General features: G+C 38.3%; 1 protein-coding gene across 3 annotated transcripts in view; it reads left to right on the plus strand.

Moving 5' to 3' along the window:
• The window catches only part of RSU1 (Ras suppressor protein 1), a 104,826-nt gene that overhangs the window by 28,276 nt on the left and 56,576 nt on the right, over positions 1-19,974 (plus strand). For all 3 annotated transcript variants that reach the window (XR_003530188.1, XM_027658657.1, XM_027658658.1), the window contains exons 5-8: positions 1,732-1,850; positions 3,316-3,398; positions 3,670-3,784; positions 16,914-17,046. Coding sequence is in view for 2 of the 3 variants with exons in the window: in XM_027658657.1 (XP_027514458.1) it covers positions 1,732-1,850; positions 3,316-3,398; positions 3,670-3,784; positions 16,914-17,046 (450 nt within the window). In the remaining variant the exon portion in view is untranslated. The remainder of the gene's footprint in view (positions 1-1,731; positions 1,851-3,315; positions 3,399-3,669; positions 3,785-16,913; positions 17,047-19,974) is intronic.

Here is a 19,974-nt window from a genome sequence, read left to right on the forward strand (position 1 = left end):
TGCATGTCAGAGGATAGATACCATTCTGCCTGTTGTCAAAAGGGAGAATATTCGTTCTCACCCTATTCTTTGGTTAAAAAAGGGAAGGCTGTCATGGCCACTAGTGAAAAACGATCTGCTTTAGTCCTGTTTGCTGTAAAGAACAGTTTTAAAACAGTGACAAGTCTGCAGTAGCAATAGTGGAGAGGAGCTTTCTGTATTTTAATAATTACTACTACGCAGCAATAGTAGGAGTATGCCCACGATAGGACTCCTTATGGGGGATGAGGAGGAAGAAGGAGTTCATCTGGAGTTTAGCTACAGAGAGCTGATCTCTACAGGTTCTTGTTCTGGTGGCACTGGCTTATGCAAAAGTGGGAGAGGAAAGATGAGAGTTTGTGAAAGAAATGGTGTATGTGCTTATCCTGCCTTTGGTACCATGAATGTGTAGTGTTTCTTATTTTTGGGTACCCAAATTTGTTAGTGTGTTTACTGGATTTTTTGTAGTTTTAAATGTTAGATCATGCTTCATACATTCATATATCATCTCCTCTTGACTTCAGTTGTGATTGCTGTTGTTTATCACTTTAGCATCAAAAAGAGAAAATTTAGAATGTGTTTAGAGATAACATCTGAAAGGTCATCTTTGTTTCCAGTCATCACATAACAATAAAATCCCATTTTTGGCAATGGCTACCTGTGCAGGCTCTTCCTGGAGATGCCTACCTTCTCTATTCCGCTTTCAAACCCGGGCGACAACTAAAGCAGGATCCGTACACGCAAGGTGTATATTTGGTGTACATGCAATAGGAGCAGTATGAATACGAAACTGCCAGGTGGTTCTTTTCTGTTCATATGATAAACAGCCAGAGCTCTAGTTCATACACAAACAGTAAGGTTCTGTAAAGAGATCTCCAGCTCTGTGCCTGCCTTCATTATTGCAGCAGCTCTCTGGATCACCTTGTTCAAGCTCTTTGAGGTCAGAGAGAAGTTACTGTTTTCCGTGCCTTGTCTGCTCCAGGTTATCAGAGAAACCCCTTCCTTCTCTTAGTTTTCCTTATGTTCTGGCTGTTGCCAGTGGGAACTGCTATCCTAAACCCTCTTAAGACTGGCTGATTGAGCTGTATTTAGATTAAGCCTTATCAATCACAGGACTGACATTTTATTTACTTCATGTTCCATGTACATCAATACTTATCTAGTGACAGAGATTTGGTGTTCTTAAGAAGGGGTTTGAGCAGCAGTTATCAATGAACACAAATACTGTGCAGTTGAGGTATTCCTCTTTGTATTTGGTGCCATGGTTAAGAACTATGTGGTATATGGCAGAATGGCACATGGTCAAGATGATGTGCAAAAGGGTAATTTGTAGTTTAGCTAGTCATCTACAAGAACCAGCTTTCTCTGTGGAACACTTTTAAGCTGAGCATGGCACTGTGATACATCTCTTCCTTGTGCTGTATGTTTCAGATGTGGCTGCTGGTTGACATAACAAACAGAATCCCTTGCGAGTGCTTAAGTTTGGGTATATTTATTGAAGTGAAAGATGAAAAAAGATCCGCATTGCAAGAGGGTTGCTAAGCATCTCAGAGCATCAACCCCTTTTCAAAACAAAAGGAAATCTTGACATAGATTAAATTTTTTTATGGAAAAAAACCCCAAAAACAAAAACAAGTCTTGTGGCCTGTATTATTCCTACTAGATGAAGTGAATGCTGATGTCATGTTCTTTTCCTTTCCTCTTTACCTGCAGCATGAACAGGCTAAACACCTTGCCAAGGGGATTTGGATCTTTACCAGCTCTAGAAGTTCTTGACTTGACTTACAACAACTTAAATGAAAATTCCCTACCAGGAAACTTCTTCTATCTAAGTAAGAAACTTTTCTATACACCTTGCAAATCTTCATGATATGGTGCTTTGCTTTCTGCAGTTGAAATTTATTTGATGGAGACCAAAATCCAGCAGAATTTTTTCTGATATTTATGTTTTAATTTTAATATATCTTGAATACTTCTACATAGCACAGCAATATTTATCACTGATATACAGTCACCTGACACCTTTGGACATGAGAAGACTTGCTTAGTTCTTCTGAGTAATATTTCCTTGGGTCCCATACTCAGTTAAAACTTCATGGAGGGTTGCAAGCCTCAGGGGAAAAAAATCAGTTTTGCAGCACAACTGTTGTGTGTTGAGTCTGAAAACAAATGTGTTCCTGATGGTTCGTTACTGAAATAGTTTTATCAGCGTGTTGATGTTGAAGTGTCCAGTATGTTAAAACATACACTAGGGTTGCAAAACTTGGCAGAGGAATGGTAGACCTAAGCTGACCTTTGCATATGTTAAAAATATACACTCAAGTTAAAAGAAAGGTATTGTAATGCATATGTGCAAAATGGTTGCCTAAGCAACTTGAATTCTGGCACTTTCTGGATTTCAGTGGTTCTGCTACCTTACCGATCTTTTCCATGTACTCTGCTGAAGTGGCTTCAGGTTCAGTGCATTCAGCACCAAAGTGACAGGTGAGGGGAGAGGAAGGAGTGCTGCTGTCTGAGGGATGTTTTGATTGTAACCTGGCAGAGGAGAATTTTAAGTCAGCATTATTAAAAATGGTCACATTTATTGAAATGAAAAGAGGAGGAGTAAGACAAATAGGATCTCCTGGTGGGGAGGAGAGGTTTTGCTGATCTGACCACCTTCTTTCCTGCTGCACCTGATAGTTCTTTGTGAGTCTCCATTTTAATTTGTTTTTCAGACTGTCATGTATGCTAATTCAATAATAGCAAGCTACATGATTGTGCTGGATCATCTTTTTTTTAGTGAATTTCATAGACTTTGCATGGAAATTACAAATTACACAGTGTGAGTTTTCTATATTGCTCTAATTTCAGATCTCTTTGCCAGTGTTAGATTGTGCTTTCTGTGGAGCTTAACATAGATGTGTATTTGTCCAAAAAACTCAGATTTTTTTTTAAATGTTTGTTTAGGATGCAAATTGATGTAATAAATAAGAATCGGGGGTAATAAAGAGTAATGACTGTATTCTGACATCTGAGCATTCATACCATATGCCAGAATCTACCAGAGATTACTATTACAGGAATTGTTAATTGTGCTAGTCCTTTTGAATATAGGTATTTTCTTGAACTCATCAACAATACAATAAGCCAGTAAATCTAAGTTTGACCTGCTTGTTATTATTGTGAGCCCTGGGTATGTCAAAGGCTTTCCACCAAGTCGGGGTTATTAATCAAACCTGACTCCTTTTTATTGATTAGACCTCAAATGGTTGGGTTATATGCCACCCTGTTTATATATTGCTATTTAATTTGCAGCCACCCTGCGTGCACTCTATCTAAGTGACAACGATTTTGAAATCCTGCCGCCAGATATTGGGAAGCTCACAAAGTTGCAGATAGTAAGTAATTTATCTAAATTCTTGGAAAATCAATTCACTTTTGCAACACTTGTAGGAATAGAATCCAGTCAATTTGAAGACTGGTAGGCTATGTTTGCAGCAATAGACCACTACACCTGGAACTATTTCTTGTTTACCAGAAGACACTTGTAAATAAATTGGAAGAATTGAGCATTTAGGAGAATGGTGGGGGAAGAGGGAGTAGAGTTCTCTTTTGAGCTGCTTTACGGTAACCGAAAATTGTTCTGAATGAATTTATTTTTGTTCTTAGCTGAGTCTTAGAGACAATGACCTGATATCACTGCCTAAAGAAATTGGTGAGCTCACCCAGCTTAAGGAACTGCATATCCAGGGAAATCGTCTTACTGTGCTGCCCCCAGAACTGGGTAAGATTATGGATGATCATTTATTTATTTCTCTAATAAGAATGATGATGCACTGTATTTCTTCTGAAATTATTATGCTTCAGTCATTATATAAGCTAATATTTACTTTTCCTTGAGAAATACTCACTTTTTGACTCCTACTGGATATACAGGAGGAGCCGGAAGATGATGAGTGTTTGGTTTTATTACTTTTTTACATGTTACATTTTTCCTGTATATTAATACACCTGACTGCCAATTTGTTTATAGCATCTTGCTTTATATAATGTATCATAAATATTGGGTCTGCAAAACAATTCTTGTCTCTGACTGGGTTTTGAGAACACTATTTAGATTAGCCAGAATTGTATTAAGCAAAAAGCACAGCAGCATTAAGTGACTTTTTAGTGAGTGTTCCTGTAAAAATGGAAGTTTGATCAACTAGAGTGAAATATAGATAAATTAGAGGAATTTTTTGTTTTTCAGTAACCTACTTTTCTTAGGGAATTGATAGCTCTTTCACTTAAAGCAGTGGAGCAGGTAGATATACTTTTAATTTGTGATATTGGCCATTTAAATACAGTTATAGGTGGCTCGTTTTAACGTATGAATTGGAGTTTCTGTTTGAAACTCAAGTATTGATTTTGCTGAATTTACATTGCAGTATTCCATTTTGTGTGAGGGGCATTGTCCCTGTTTACCCCAAGCCAAAATTTGGTTTCAGATCTTTAAATATTTAAAAATGTTTTCGTTGGGAATAATGTAGCTCCATCAACTACCTGTGTTTGAAAGAGCTGTTACACAGGGTCTGTTCCTTGGTTTTTGTTATTGTGGACTGTTACATGGTGAAGCTGCTTTGTTTCTACTGGCACCTTCCAAATAATAGTTCCCAAAACTCAGAAGGATAGTGACTAAAGTTAGGGTAATAAAGTAAAATTATTTGTTGTCATAAGAACTTACATTGACCCATTTGAGAATGTGGCAACTATGTGCTTAAATGTGACAGTCTGCAATGTATGCTTTTTGTGTCTACTTTTCTTCTGTGAGGCAGGGGAAGATGTTTGTTTTGACTCTTATTTATTTGCCCACTATGGGGTTTTTTGCCTTTCCCCCTCACCACTGGTGGATGAAATTTGTTCTCTTTTCCTTCATTTCAGATGTTTATTTCTTGACACAGGTATACTTTCTTTAGCTTTTTGTGTAAGTAATATTCATTTATAAAGTCTCTTTCAACAGCAGTAACATTTCAGACGCATGTAATATCTGTAAATGTACTTTTCTGTAGCTTCCTAAATTACAGCCTTTGTGTTTTTTTCAGAAAGTGAACGTTAAATGCTGCACTGAGTCTAACCACCTTCTTTGGCTAATTAAATATTCTAAACATGCTACTGCCTTACAAACTTAGCAGCAAATCCCTGTTAAATGGTTTTACTATGAAAATCCAACCCAAATGGAAACGTTTGAAAGAAAGTTCTCAATGTTTATTTTGCACTGACCTGTAAAACTTGACCAGAGGAAGTGTTTTTCCATTTATTTAGCATTTGTTTGCATTATAGAACAGTATCACAGTCTGGTAGAAAAAGGACTTGTAGTTTTGCCCCAGCTGATCAAGCTGAGGTGCATTGACACATCTAAGTCCTTTGCTACCTCTGGTCTTTACTACTCAAAAGATATTCTATAAATTTTACTTTTCATTTATTAATTTATTGAATTTATGACCTTGCTCAATACCTTCATTCGTCATCAGTTGGCATAATTTCTATCACAGGCTATGCCATGCATAATGCTAGAACTATCTCAAATGTTTAAAATAGATTTTGAAGTACATTTCCAAAGAACATTACACTGAAGTCTAGAGTTGTAACGTGCAACTTGCAGGCATATTTACTGTGAAAAGTATTGTTCTTGTTTATTAAACATCTAGGCACACATCTAGGGAATGGAACGCCAGGCTAGCTTTGGAAGGGTTGTTTGAGATCAAATAGGAGTAGGCCGCAGGCAAGTGTGAATCTCTGAATGGTTAGAAAGTCACTTCATCTCTGCAACCCTGTTTCCCTTCTGCAAATGAAGGCAATTTAGAGAAGCACACACACCTTTGCAGTCAGCTTTAAAAGTCTGCCAATGACAGGTGGTATGAAAGGGTTGGAACCTACTGCATGGACTGCCAATGGCATAGTCACCACATGAGGGAAAACCATCTTTGTCCGTGGTCCGAGTTCTCCCTCCTAAATTTTTAAAATTGAATTATAATGTACTCAGAACTATCCAAATACTTTTTGTTGTGCATGTTGGATAAATAGTTTTGCAGTGAGTAGGTCCTATTTGCATTAATTGGAGCTACTGCTGTTCCATTTAAAGTAAACAGTCTTTTCTCTCTCATTATCACTTTCATAATTAAAGGTACTGAAGGCTTTTGACTGGCTTAGTTCAGGCACTGGTGGACAGCAGAGAGTCATTACATGTTCATTTACCAGGGAGATGGGCACAGTATAAAATATCAGGATAAAACAGTGTATTTGGATGAGGAGAATGGCATGTGTGTGTTACATTAAACAGTTTTTTGAAGGTGATGGAAATAAGTGCAGAAGAAGGCATGGAGAATAGGGTATGAAAAAAGGCCACAGGCCTTGGGATTGCAACTTCGGTGTGGAGAGAGATGACAATAAATAAAACCCTACAGCCTGCCTGTAATGTCACCTGATGTGATTGAACGTGGCAGCAGTGAAAGGGAGATTGACATTATTCTTCTTTGTGTTTAGCAGAGAATACCTATCACTAATTTGAGAAAAATATTCCTGCCCAGGAGGAAACGAGGGCACTAAAAGAATGCACTGGTGGTCTGGTTGTCTGTAAATACAGTACGTGTGAGTGATGAACACAGGAAATGGCCAGGAGTAGGTGGGTGGAATTTGCAGCTTGTTTTTATCATTTGTCTCTCAAAACCTCGTTCATGAGGAATGGTGGTGGGCAGTCATATATAAACTTTAAAGAGGCACTGGCATTTTTTTCCCTAGCATTTAAAAGGTTATGTGCTGCATTGCGAGACAAATAAATCATGATTCACTGCAACAACAGAGTTGCAGTCAGTTATATAAATTGCCAAGGAGGCACTAAATCTGTCGCTTTGTGTATTCTGACCATTTAACAATGAGAATGGTGTTTGGAAAGAAAGCTGAATAGAAACAGGAACCACATAAGTGGTAGATGCAATTAGTAACACCAGTGATGGTGTTTGAATGTTCATTGTATGGTCATCTGGGTGCACCCATATGTGCCACAATAAAGGTTTTCTTAGCAGAGTCAGGACTGTTGTAAGGGTGGTATATGGTGCAGAGTATTCACAAAGATGACACTAAATAGCCACCCAGAGAATGTAACCAGCTTATCTGTAGGTTTGAGGGTTTAATGTGAAAACGAAGGGTATGATTTTTAAACCCCAGATTCTAATATTGCCTGTGTGCATTACCATGTACCAATACATGTGTGCACAAGTACACGAGGTTTGCTCATGTTTATGCATATGGAAGAACAGAGATTTCTAAGAATACATTTCTGCTTACCATCCTCCTTTTTCAAAATTGAATGTTGGCATCTGTGGCTTGTAAGTTGCTATTCAATACTGTTCTAGTTTATCAAATAATTTCCTCAGGTAAAGGGAAACACTATCAAAAGTGTAAAGTTACATACATATTTGAAAAGTAGAAAATTCAAGCATTTTAGAAAAAAGATCTTGATGGGGTAAGTAACCATGTTCCTTTTTAAGGAGCATGAAACATTTTGTAAATTAAATCTCTATGTCAGAATGGCTAAGTAATTCTTTCATCATTCTTTAGTTTTGAACAGCTAAATTACCTTCTGTGGATAAATAATTGGCTTTAAATTTGAAGTCCAAGGAATCCTTCCAAAAGTATTTCCATCACGAGAAGACCTTTTAAAATTTAGGCTTTTGAAATGGCTCTAGAATTTGTGAATTAATATTATATTACACAAAGTAGTTGCTGCAGTTGTTTGTTCAAATTAATATTAATCGAAATAGCAGTTTACTTAGGTAATTATAACAGGCATGTGCAAACACAGGAATCACTTATTTCACAAAAGATATTTCTTTTCTGAATACACTTGACGTAAATGCCAAACTTTTCTTATTTTAGTATAAATTGTCACTGCACTCTGCCTGTGTCACAACACAGCACTGCTCACACCTGCAGTACAGGTTGTTGGTGCTTGTTGGAAGCCTGAACACCCTGGGGCTCTTTGGACAACAGTTCTGAGCACTGGAACAGCTAATTGATACCTTACAATTTAAAAACTTACATGTTTCTGCTTTTGGAACTAAGGCAAGGGTGGATAAACAAAGTAACTTGCTTTCTAGGACTGCTGATGTAGCGGTTATTAGTGAAGGAACAGTAGAAAAAATGTATGTAACAAGATAGGCTATTTATGTAGAAAAGCTTCTATGAAAATCTGTGAATATTCTAATTGTAATTCTCATTTTAGGTTTAAGTTTAAAAAATGAAAAAAAAAAGCCAAACCCACTAAACCCCAGCACTTGTTATGTAGTTAGAAACCAGGATGATTGCGGAGAGTATTTGGTGGGGATTAAGGTGTATGGGAAGAGGGCAACTCTGCAGTTTCATTATACACGGGAAGATGTTTCTATAACCCATTATTTAGATTTACACCACAGGCATTCTTTTCCTTACACTACTGTAATTCTTGCCAAACTTTTCAAGATGCAGATTTGATCTTACTTTAGTTTTGAAAATATACCAGTCTTACAGTCACTTCCCAGATGACTACAGTGTGTGTGTGGGCTCTCGTAATGTTGACTGTACTCTGATTATAAGTATAATCAACATAATAATGATGTTTCTGTGAGCAGATATTTCATCTGTCGTGTTAGAGTTGTTGTAGGTAAGAGTACCATAATTAGAGCCAATCTGAGTAAACGTTGCATTTGTAGTTATATTTGTTTCATTTTGTGTTTCATAGTACTTAAAAGTGGTTTCGCTCTTCTGAGTTCTTGGCAACCTGTGTTTGAATGGAAATTTCAAAGGTGTGGGGCAAAAGCAATACAGTGAATCCTTTTTGAAGTAATTTTTTAAAATTAACTAGATTTTGATCTGATAGGGACCCTTCAAAGAGAGAATGCTCTGTTGAATTCCTGTGTAATTGAGAATCCCAGGGGAGTTTCTGATGCTAGAAAAAATGTGTAATATATTTCAAAATAAATTGGGATGCTGATCCTCTAAGCCTGTAATACTTCCTGTGCCATTAAAGTGTCTTTGATGTTAAACTACTTTGACATCACATTAATTTCCTTTGTTCTAAAACCCGTCTGCTGCGTAGTGTGTTCCTTGGGCTTCTTCACTGGGAACACTTAGCAGTGGCTGTTGGTTTGCCCCTTGAGATCCCAGTTAGTGCCGGGGATCTCACACAGAGCAGTGAAGGAAATGGTATTTCCAGCACATGTCACCTTTCAAAGACAAATCAGTGAAACTTAGCAGTATTTGTAAGTCTTCTAGTAAATGGTCTTGCTCTTACGTGAGGATGTGGGAGAAATGAATTTAATCAAGTTATAAGTAATTTGAAATAATTTTAGAAAGAATATAGTTTGAAAAGTACATTTTGAAGTAATTTCTTAGCTTTTTGTCAAAATGCTCTTTCTTCTGCCTTTCCTCTTAGCTACCAACACGACGGCATCAGCTGGGCTTGTTGCCCTGGTGCCTGAAGGCTGTGTGTGGTGGAGTTTGGTTGATGAAACAGCATGATTTGTCATGTGGCAGTACAAGCTATTACCAGAGTGTTGTTAGGCGAGGAGTGCCTTGTGTGCTGTGTTAAATAAGTTCCTGGTTTATGGCTTTCATCTGTGAGTGTTGTTATTATTTACTCTTTCTACTAGTTATTCTGCTAAGGTCAAGTTTGTTGTGTCTTGTGATGGTAGAAATTTCCACAGCTCTCCCTTTGTTCCTGGAGAGTTAACCACTCCTGCAGCCACCTGAATATGAAAATGCAAGGGTATGGTTTAAGGGAGTAGTTCAGCGTTTTATCCATTCTGTTGTCTTTCCCAGGCTTCATCTTCAGTCTTGACACATGCTGAAGTGTCAGACTTCCCATTATAATGATTCTGGCTGACCTTTGGCTATGATGTTGGGATTTTGTATAAATATCTCAGGACTGTATTCATTTTGTTTTAAACTCTCTTCTATGAAATATGCTGGAGAGTAAAATTTTCTTCCAATACAATTGTAATAGCTGTAGCTGAGGTAGTACCAGTTTACCTTGTATCACTTCACATTTAAATCAAGGATAAAGAATTCCAAGATTTAGTTGGTCTACTTTTACTTTATTTATTTCAGCTGTGTTCCTTTTACTAAGAGTCGAAGCAAAGGGAGTAGCTATTATGTATTAGTATCACAGAATAATCAGACTCTATATAACCTATCAAAGTGAAGAGTGAGAGGAGACTTGGCTGCTGATCCTCACTAACTCCATGAGAAGAAAGCACAGTTGGTCTTTTCCCTTGTAGATGGGCAGAGGGAGCAACAGTGTTTTAGAACTAAGCTTAGTTCAGCACTGAAATAAAGAATGTATTTTGGCAGTGATGAACCATTTGAACAAGACACCACTGGCAGAGCCTCCATCTCCTGATGTTTTTCAGACCAGATGTTTTTCTGTTTGAAAAGTCTCTGTAAGCTATTCAACTACTGAACTGACACAGAGATCTACAGTTAGATGTATTCAGGTGAATTCTGAAGTTGGGGTGTCATCTCTGAACTCGTTATTGGAAATTCTCATTTACATCTAAGAAGTTGTTAGAATAATGTGTGATATTGCAATATCTGCACTCCTATTTTCTGTCCCTGAAAGTAATTGTAAAACTGAGGATGGGCTTAGACTTCAGTGTTTGGCTTTCAGGTTGCTCCTTCAGCCTTCTTTTGCTCTGAGGCTTCCTGTCTAACACTCATATTTGAGGTTGCAGGCATTCCCACTGTGTGGTTAGGAAAGGAGCCAGAGAAAGGTGTCCAGCCTGCTTCTGTCTGATGGATGCTCTGGAGTATCTGGTTAATTTGCATGTACTGAATCTGATTGCTTGTTATTTGAGACTTGAACCTTTTCCCCTGTTGTGTAGAACTGCCACAAATGCTACGTTGGGGTTCTCTGAAGTGCTGATGGCTTGAAGTGATACTATTAGACCTTCTCCAGTACAAGAATGTAGGGGTGAGAAAGCAAAAATGTTCCTGGGATCCATCTTTTGAAGACATTTCAGTCTGGGTTTAGACTTACTAGTTGTTCTCTTTTAGTGCATAGAAGCTCATCAATAACCAAATTTACATTTTCGACATATGCTATGGAGATTTAGATTTGTTTATCATAGTGAATATTTCTGTGAATATTACTGCTGATTCCAAAGAGATTGAGTCACACCTCACTTATGTACAAGAAGACTTTGCTCTCTGTTGTCTTAATGCTGCTTTATAAATATTGTTTAAATCTACTCTCTTCTGTTACTAATCCTTCAAAAATGATGGAGGTCTTCAAAACAGAGATGATCTTACTTGTTTATAGAAATGGTATGAGTTACTGATGCACAGTCTACATGTGCTTAAGATCAGGGTAAAAATAATTTGCTTTTTATAATACTTTGTGACATAGAAAGCAATATGTATTTTCATTTTTTTACATAGATTTTAAGACATCATTCACAATTAATTGTTTTGGCATCATTTTTATGACATAATAGTCATGATATTTCTTCCACCCTCATGCTTAAACCAGTCTTTCTCTCTATTGAGACAAAACAAATGCCACAAAAGTAATAAAAATTATAAGCCCTGTAGTGTAAAGCAAATCTAAAACAAGCCAGGACAGACATATTTTTACATATAACCTAGGTTTAAATTTAGTGTAGCGGATTGATCCCTTACTTAGGGTTTAATAAAACAGGATTCAAAGGTATTTATATCTAAATAATAAAACTAATTTTGTTCTTCTTGTCACATGTATGACAGAGAGTAAGACCTTTGTGTGATAAAGGGAAAGAATATTTAAATTGCAGTCTTAAGAGGAATCACTAAAAGGGATATGTTACAGCTTGAGGACTCTTCTTGAGGTCAGTGAAGTACAGTGTAGGCTGGGATGTGAGTCAGAGTATCAATGGGACACAGATGTGAAACTCAACAGTATACAGGCTAAAAATTATTTCCATCGATTTTAATGAAACTCCACTGGGGATGAATTTAAACCATTACAAAGAAGCGTTGATCTGGCATTTTACAGCTAGGATCATGTTTCTTATGTTGAATGCCAATGTTCAGTTCTCAAATGTCACAGTTGTTTAATTACTTAATTTCACCTTTTAATTTTTGAAAGTATTTAAAGTGTTGCCAAGGGGTGTTCGAGTGGAAAGGACAAGCCAGGTTTGCGTTCATTCTGTTTTCTTGTGTTTAAATAATGCCCATGTACCCTAGTCATACCTTAGTGTACATCAAGTATACATACATGGAGTAGACATTGCACACTTCATACATCATACATCACAAGAGGATGATGGGCTTCTAGTTGCATGTAAGAGGCGCTTACAGGCTGGATCTAATGGACAGGAGGAGCCTGGGAAGTCTGGAGACACCCTTGGTCAAAGTGATAGGTGGTGTTATTACTGGCTCTGACACTGTCTGCAAACACAACTGTGGGAGGCATCATTTTATTTTCTATTATGAGCTCTTTTCTGACCTTTGCAGGCAGTTGAGCAAAACACGAATGTTCACACAAACCACTCTTTATTTCAACAGCACTGAAGGAAAAATAACAAGAAACATTAATGATCGTGTTTTAGCTCAAATGCAGGATAGATTCATTGAGACAGGTGCAGGAAAACTGTAGCTGCCTTCTTTTCCTTTTAATGTCAGTCAGGATGGAGTGTGCTCACTGTCATATGAGATGTGCCTTCTGTCCACTCATGGCGGTGGAAGCTCTGAATGTAAGCAGTGATAAATGGTACTTTTAGTCAATGGATGGTTTAAGTTAGAATACTTTAAAATTAAAAATATGCATACTTTGATTTTGCCCTTGAATTTTCAAGAGTTCTGGTGTAGATCTATTTACTGTAGCTCTGTGGTGGCAGCCAATAAGAGGTTCAGGCAGCAGACAGTTTTCGGGTCTGCACAGCTTAGTAGTTGGGCATTAGGAGCAATTTGGTTTTAAAGTGGGTTAAACACAGAAGTTAAGTCACACTGATACAATCAAACTTAAGGATTCAGGGTCATCTTTAGATACAATGAGTGCTGAGACAGGAATAAAAATGCCAAGATCAGCCATTTTTAAGATCACACAGCTGGCTGCTCCTTTTAGAAGGCTTTTGGTCATTTCGTACCGGTCTTGCACAGCAGTCAGCTGCTAGATCTCTGCTCTTCTCTTTCCAGACTCTTCTCTTTTCAGTGTCTGCTTGCTGGTAGCAGCAAATGTCCACTTTGCATTCCTCCTATTTGGAAATCTATGTTTAGTGAAAGTAGAATGTGTAAAAAAAAGTATCCTTCAGACTCGGGACTTGGATATTCTTTAAGCATGTTAGACCTGAGTTCTGGAATGTGTAGCATTGATCATTTATTAGAATAGTTTTAGAAGCACTCAAAAATAATGTGCAAAACATTTATGTGATCTAGGAAGGGGGCTGTGCTGACTAGTCTTGAAGTTAACGTGCTGTTCCTCTCTTACCAGAGGCATGTGATTGTGTTGCATTTCAGTGGAGCCGATCTCCTTCAGTAAGGCAGAGTATCAAGAACCTTAAGTCCACAATGAAGAAATACAGTTTTAGTCAACAAGTTATGCCGAATTTTAGAGATGATAAATATTTTTTAATAGGCTGATGTGCATGAAAAGAACAAAACAGCAATGACCAATGCAGTCTCCAACCCTAATATGTTTTGTGATTGAATCTTCAGTGCTGGGTTTTTACTAGAAGCAATTTTGTATTTTGCTTACTAAAAATATCTGAGGGATTTAATGTGATCTGTGTAGCAGAACAGTATATAAATTTCCTAAAGCCCTGGGGATGGTGTTCTGCTGATGCTGCTGTTAGACAATATGCATGAAGGCGCATCTGCCATAGCTTTTTCCCTGGTGAATGGCTCTAGTGCTGCAGGGATGGAGTAATAGCATTTCCTAACGTGGTGCTACCATAAAAAAATCATCTAGGCAAGGAGACTATTGGGGATGGGAGGGACAGGTACACATCTGTAAGATGTCTCCAGTTGCACAGCTCTCCTGCAGTGAGCCTGGTACCAGAGCCATTGCTTCAGGCGGGTGTGAGCATCTCTTCCGCACCCTTGGGTTTGTCTTGGTGCACTGCAGCAGAAGAGTCTGTGCAGCGGTCCTGTGTTTGGTTACCCCTGCATGTACTGTTCCTGAGATGTTACTGAGACTTTGACCTTGTGCTTGGGACTGCTGGATGTCCTGCAGCCAGAGCAGAATTAGGTACACCCAGAAAGGACACCAGGATATGACCCCAAGCAATGTACAGTGCAGGAGTGAAGGGTTTCCCTTCTGTCTCAGTTTTAATTATGCGGCCTCTTTGTGCTCAAGTGGCTTACCTCATGCCTGGAGTGTTAGACGCCATTTCCTCCCTAGTGTTGATGACGTGGGGCAGTCTCTCTGTAACTTCTTATCCTGTTTAATTTCTGTCCATTTCTGTTCTTCATTTCTATATGGAAATTTTATTATTGAATGGGGAGAATTTTAAAGCATCGGTTGCCCTGTCCTTCCTGCCTTCTGCGAGGAAGCCCACTCACCTGCAACGAAGCACCCACTCTCTGCCTGGTGCTTGCCGTGAGGACAGACAAATTGTTCCTTTTCTCACCACTGCACTTGATTAAATTCTTCACTTAAAATCCCTGGGCTCTCACTCGAGCTCTAGGTGGCCAGCGGGATGGGCTGCCAGGCCAGCTGCTGCTGGCAGGACTCCCAGAAGGACGTCCTGGGCAAGGAGGGGTGGATTTCAGTGTGGATGCTGAACTTTTGTGTGCCCCATTTCTCTGTAATTAGATTAATTAGGGTCTCTGCCTCCCTCTTCCCTCTGAAGGTAAAAAGTAATATTTGCACCTGCCTCCAGTGTGTTTTGGGAAAAACAGAAGACAGAGGAAAATAAAGCTATTACATTGGCATGGGGACCTACAGATCATTTTACTTGAGGAGTCCTGGGTTTGCTGTAAGATTTCTTCAGCTGTAGTAGAGTAATAATTATTACAATTAATTACATTTAAACATGCCATACTGGTATTAAACGGGTGTTAGAAATGAAATGAGCACGCTGCACTGTGGGAATGGAAATGTGTGGCAACCTTCCCTGGATGGTAAATTTCTGACATAGCTCGGGTCGAGAGGATTCAGCCAAGACCTATTGAGATTTTGGGAACATGTGACTTAGTCCTATAGGTGGCATTGAACTTGACCCATGACGGAGCCAAGATTTAATTGTTTTTATTAGTTGTACACAAATTGATCATTTTACCCTGATGCAGTACCTGCAGAATGCTTACAGTGTTGGTAGTTTTGGAGAGCAACGTATGGGATTTTTTGCAGGTAATAAAATGGGAAATGCAATTTACAGTTGCAAAGCAAACCCTGAGTGATACATGATCTTCACAGCAGCCCTGGTCAGAGGGTTACGGCTAATCGCCACGCTGGCCGGCTTCCCCGGCAGCCTCCACCTGAGAGCTGGATAGTGAGCAGCACCAGCCTGCGCCTTCAGCCAGCACAGATTTAGATACACTGCTTTCTAGCTTATTAGGTCCTCTTTGTCACAGTACTTAATCCTTTTTCCTGATCCTTGTTAGAACAGTGCTGCCGCGTCCTTTAATAAAGGAGACGGGCGCGAGGCTCCTAACGAGGCGCACTGGAGCGTGCAGAGCACGGCAGCTGCCAACTGACTGACGGGCTGTGAGCTCAAACCAACCTGCCACAGACAGCTGGCAGATGAGCTTGTTAAGGTAGTGGTGACTCGGTGATAGGCCAGTATGAGATGCTTGGCATCTTTTCACACAGTATAATAGCCTGTCTTTAATTGTTGTTAACCCCTTTTACAGAGAGAAACGTGCCAAGGATTAGCTGTCATGTAGATCGTGCAGCCGGCGTGGGCAGCAAGCACAGGGCTCACAGCAGCTCCCGTTGCCTGCACTTAAACAGGCATTTCATTTTGGAAATTTGGCGCATCAGGTTGATTTTGGATTTCTCCAACAGCTTGGCTCAGTCAGTCTTCAAAACCCTGTAATTTGTTTTGTTTTGTTCCCCGTGGTTAAAGAATTTTTTTTTTTTAGTTATTTTAGATTTCTAGGGGGAGGGTAGGCCTCTTTTCATCATAAAATTCACAAAAATAAATTGAAAATGTACCATAGATTTCTTATTTTAATTTAAAGAACACAAAGTATTTCAATGGCTAGACTGTCCTGGAATTCAGCCCTTTGTATCCATAGTCATGAGGAGTTTCAGTGGAGCGTAGACTGTTTTGGGGTTGGGTGGTAAACATTTAAAAAACTAACAAACAAAAAACCCCAAGCAAACCCCTAATAGGTCTCTTAAGTCTTCCTGTCAACAGAATAGGTAAAACTGGCATGCTACAAGAATGATGCTCTTTGTTTGTGTTTCTGAGTGTATGGCACTCTAATCACAGATTAGGGTAGGATCTCAGTTCACACAGCAGGCTGGCACTGAGAGGACAAAAAGCCTATTGGGCATTGCTTGTTGGTGTTTTGCTTGGAGCAGGAATTGAGAAATGTTCTGCAATGCCAAGCAGAGCAGACTCCTACTGAAGCCATCATTCTCCTTTTGTTCCTGCAGATCATGGTGGAGAGGGCCCACACCTATGCACTATCAGGTCCTGCTTAAAACCGACTTGATGAATAAATATAATATGCAGCGGGTGGAGTTCAACCCTGCTGTGCAGTGTGTAGCAGCACTGAAATAATAGAGTGGAACTGCATTCGTCATGGTGGGAACTACTGTGTCCTGTTCCTCTGTGTTAAGGCTGAAATGCTTGCTTTTATCATGGCCATGCTCTCTGAAACAAATGAAAAGTTTTTATATGCACAGAGGGTATTTCTTTCAAATTGTTCATGTTTCAAGTATTTTTCATATGCTGTTTTGTTTAATCCCTCAGGTAATTTGGATTTGACTGGTCAAAAGCAAGTCTTCAAAGCAGAGAACAATCCTTGGGTTACCCCTATTGCTGACCAGTTCCAGCTTGGAGTATCTCATGTTTTTGAATACATTCGTTCAGAAACATATAAATAGTAAGTATTACATTATATACTGTAGCCGTGGTGTCTGGTTTTTTCCCTGTAGTGTGCTTGGCTACACACTTTTTTCATAATCCATGCAGCGACTTGGTATTCAGGGCAAATATGCAAGCCTGTACATTTATATTAAGGAATTTTACCAAGAAAAGGGTAAATAAGATTCATGTAGACATGTTAAGAAAGCTCAAAAACTGTTTGATACTGTCCTGTATGTGTTGTTTACTTCTATGTAACATGAGAAGTGTAAAAGAATGAGCATTACAAGTCTTTTGAGAAGTATTAATTTTAAGTATGTACGGTAAGATTTTATAGATTGAAATAGATTATTGTTGAGTTTTTGGATACCTGTTGTTATGTTTTGAGAGATGTCCAGAATTCAAACCTGTTTTGATCTGGACTGGTTTACAGAAGTCTACAACCCTAGTTATTCAAATATAGGTACTAGTGCGTTCTTCAACAGTGTAAATGTTGAACAGTGTAAAATAAGCTGTGTGCTGGGGCTTCTCCATTTTAATGCAAAATTCCATGTACAAATGCTAAGCATTTGTTTATGAAATAATGTCTTCCATCATGCACTGAATTGAAATATTTATTTTAAGTAAAAGTCTTCATTTTACCAGTCCACAGTAAAACTTTAGATGGATTTTTAGGTGTCTTAACAGCAATCTTGCTGTTGTCTTCTTAGCAGCAGTAGGTAATACAACAACAATACAACCTCTGGATTGGAAAGATAGTTTTTGCATCTCCCCTTTATTTAAACAATATCTTTTAACAATTTAGAAGCATTTCTGACAATCTTTTATATGGTATCTGTCTGAACAAAATTACCAGAGAAGAGTATTCACGAGTGACGGTTGGGAGATTCCAATTAAGTAACTGAGATGTAAATTTCTATATGAAACTAAGTGATTCAGCAGTGGCTTTTGTAGGCCGTTCTTCATTTACAGAATTTAAGTGAAAAGAATCACAGATGGGAGAGTGGTTGCAAAAATTGTGTCTCAGAAGTGTCCTGATATTTATGGTGTAATACATGTTCTCAAGACAGATTTATTCATAGATTTAAGTAGGCTGCAACACCCTTCTTACAGTAGTACTCTGTAGTACAGACATGGTGTAGGGAAACAGCTGCCTATCTCCTTGGACCATTCCTTCCCCACAGTCTATTGTGTAGCTGCATCCAGGTTTCTTGATAATGTTTCATAATTTCGTTTTGTATTGTCAATCTTATATTTGTGTTTGCTGAGCAATGTAGATTAGGGACCCTCCTGCCCTTCTCAGAGGGACCACTCTGGGCATCATGAGGACAGCAAAGTTTCAAGGATTGAAGTGCGGTTTTGAGAATTTGACCTACATTTAGTTTGGTTGGGGAGTGTGGGGACTGTTGTTATGTATCTATAATAAAAAAAAATAAATAAAAATTTATAACTGTGGGTATATTAAACTGCTCTGTCAACTTTCCTTGTGCAATCAAAATTGACAAAAAGGTTCTGTAATTCATCAGTTACCTCAGCTGTTGTTCTTTGTTCTAAATTAGCCATATTATGTTTGTTGTCTTGTTCTTTGCTGAGGCATAACAGTGTCTTTTTGGTTAACAGGCCAGTTTTTATTTTATCCACAGTAAATGTTTGAAGCATGTATAGTTAACAGTGTAAGCAAAATCAGACTCTGATCATTAATAAGGAGAAAAATCAAAATCAGATGATCTTTCTGTGGCTCATTCATGACTTCAACTTTGATCTTAGAAGCTTATTATGTTAAAGTCAAAATTTAGTGAGGAAAACCAAATGCAGGAACATGTTAATAATTAGATGTCAATTTTGTACTTTCAGCATTTTATATTTAAATAAAAAAAATATCTGTATAATTTTGCTAGAATCCCAGTAGTAACTTCCTTTGATTCCTGATTTTACTTGTTTCATCTCCTATAAAGCGAGTTTGTGGATTTTCCTGCTGAAAAATATTGTCCTTATTTCCAGTTTCCTCTAAATATATGATCTGAGAATTACTAGGATGCCACCTCCTACAGACATTTTTCTGTTTGCATTTGGTTTTAGGTGTTAAAACTTAAAGGCAATGGCATGTCTAGGTAACAGGTCTTAGTAGCATTATTGTACACAAAAGCAGGTAAGCTGTACCTGCTTTTTTGTGATGAAATGTTGGTCTTTTCCTGCTAACAGCTATACACTTTCTTCAACTGCCTTTTTCTTTCAGAGCTATGTCCAAGCAGTATGTCTTTTTTCTCGTTAAGCAAATCACAAGGTTGAAATGGTGAATGTAGTATTTTCCCCTGCAGGTATATAACTAAGGAAAATCAAGCTCTTGGGTTTTTGGTAGGGTTTTTTATATCGTTCTGCCAAAAGAAAAAAATATCTTGCAACATTTAATAGATCCAGACAGCTTAACTTTTACTGTGAGGCAAAACAGTACAGTTAAATGGGTGATTGGATAGAATGCTGTTTAGATAACCTCACTTAAAACACTGAGAGGATAGAACATATATTAGCAGATGACCATCAGATCAGTAAGTTTACTTGCAGGTGCAAGAATATGTGGACTTCCATAAACTAGACCTATGCATCTGTATGGCAGATGAATTTTGAGCCCCAGAGGGTGTATTTGTCTCCCTATGCCCATTTCTTTTGCTAGCTGATAGGAAATATTGATTTTACTTCATTTACGTGTTTAGCATTGTCTGTACTAGCCAAGACAATAAGGGCATGCTCATAGAGTCAAAAGTGCCAAGTTTGAGGCTTATCAAGTTACATTTCACTACATGATTTATGCTAATACTTTTTATTTGGTGTTTGCAATGGCTAGAAGTTCATAGTTGCTCACTTGCTGTTAACTTAGCCAAGAAGTGGTAACTCACTGAGTCTTGGCAATGCACTCATTAAACCTTGAGGTTTCTACTGATGGCTGGCA

The sequence above is a fragment of the Corapipo altera genome, unplaced genomic scaffold, assembly GCF_003945725.1.
Source record: "Corapipo altera isolate COAL_440 unplaced genomic scaffold, ASM394572v1 63, whole genome shotgun sequence".
Classification (NCBI taxonomy): Eukaryota; Metazoa; Chordata; class Aves; order Passeriformes; family Pipridae; genus Corapipo; species Corapipo altera.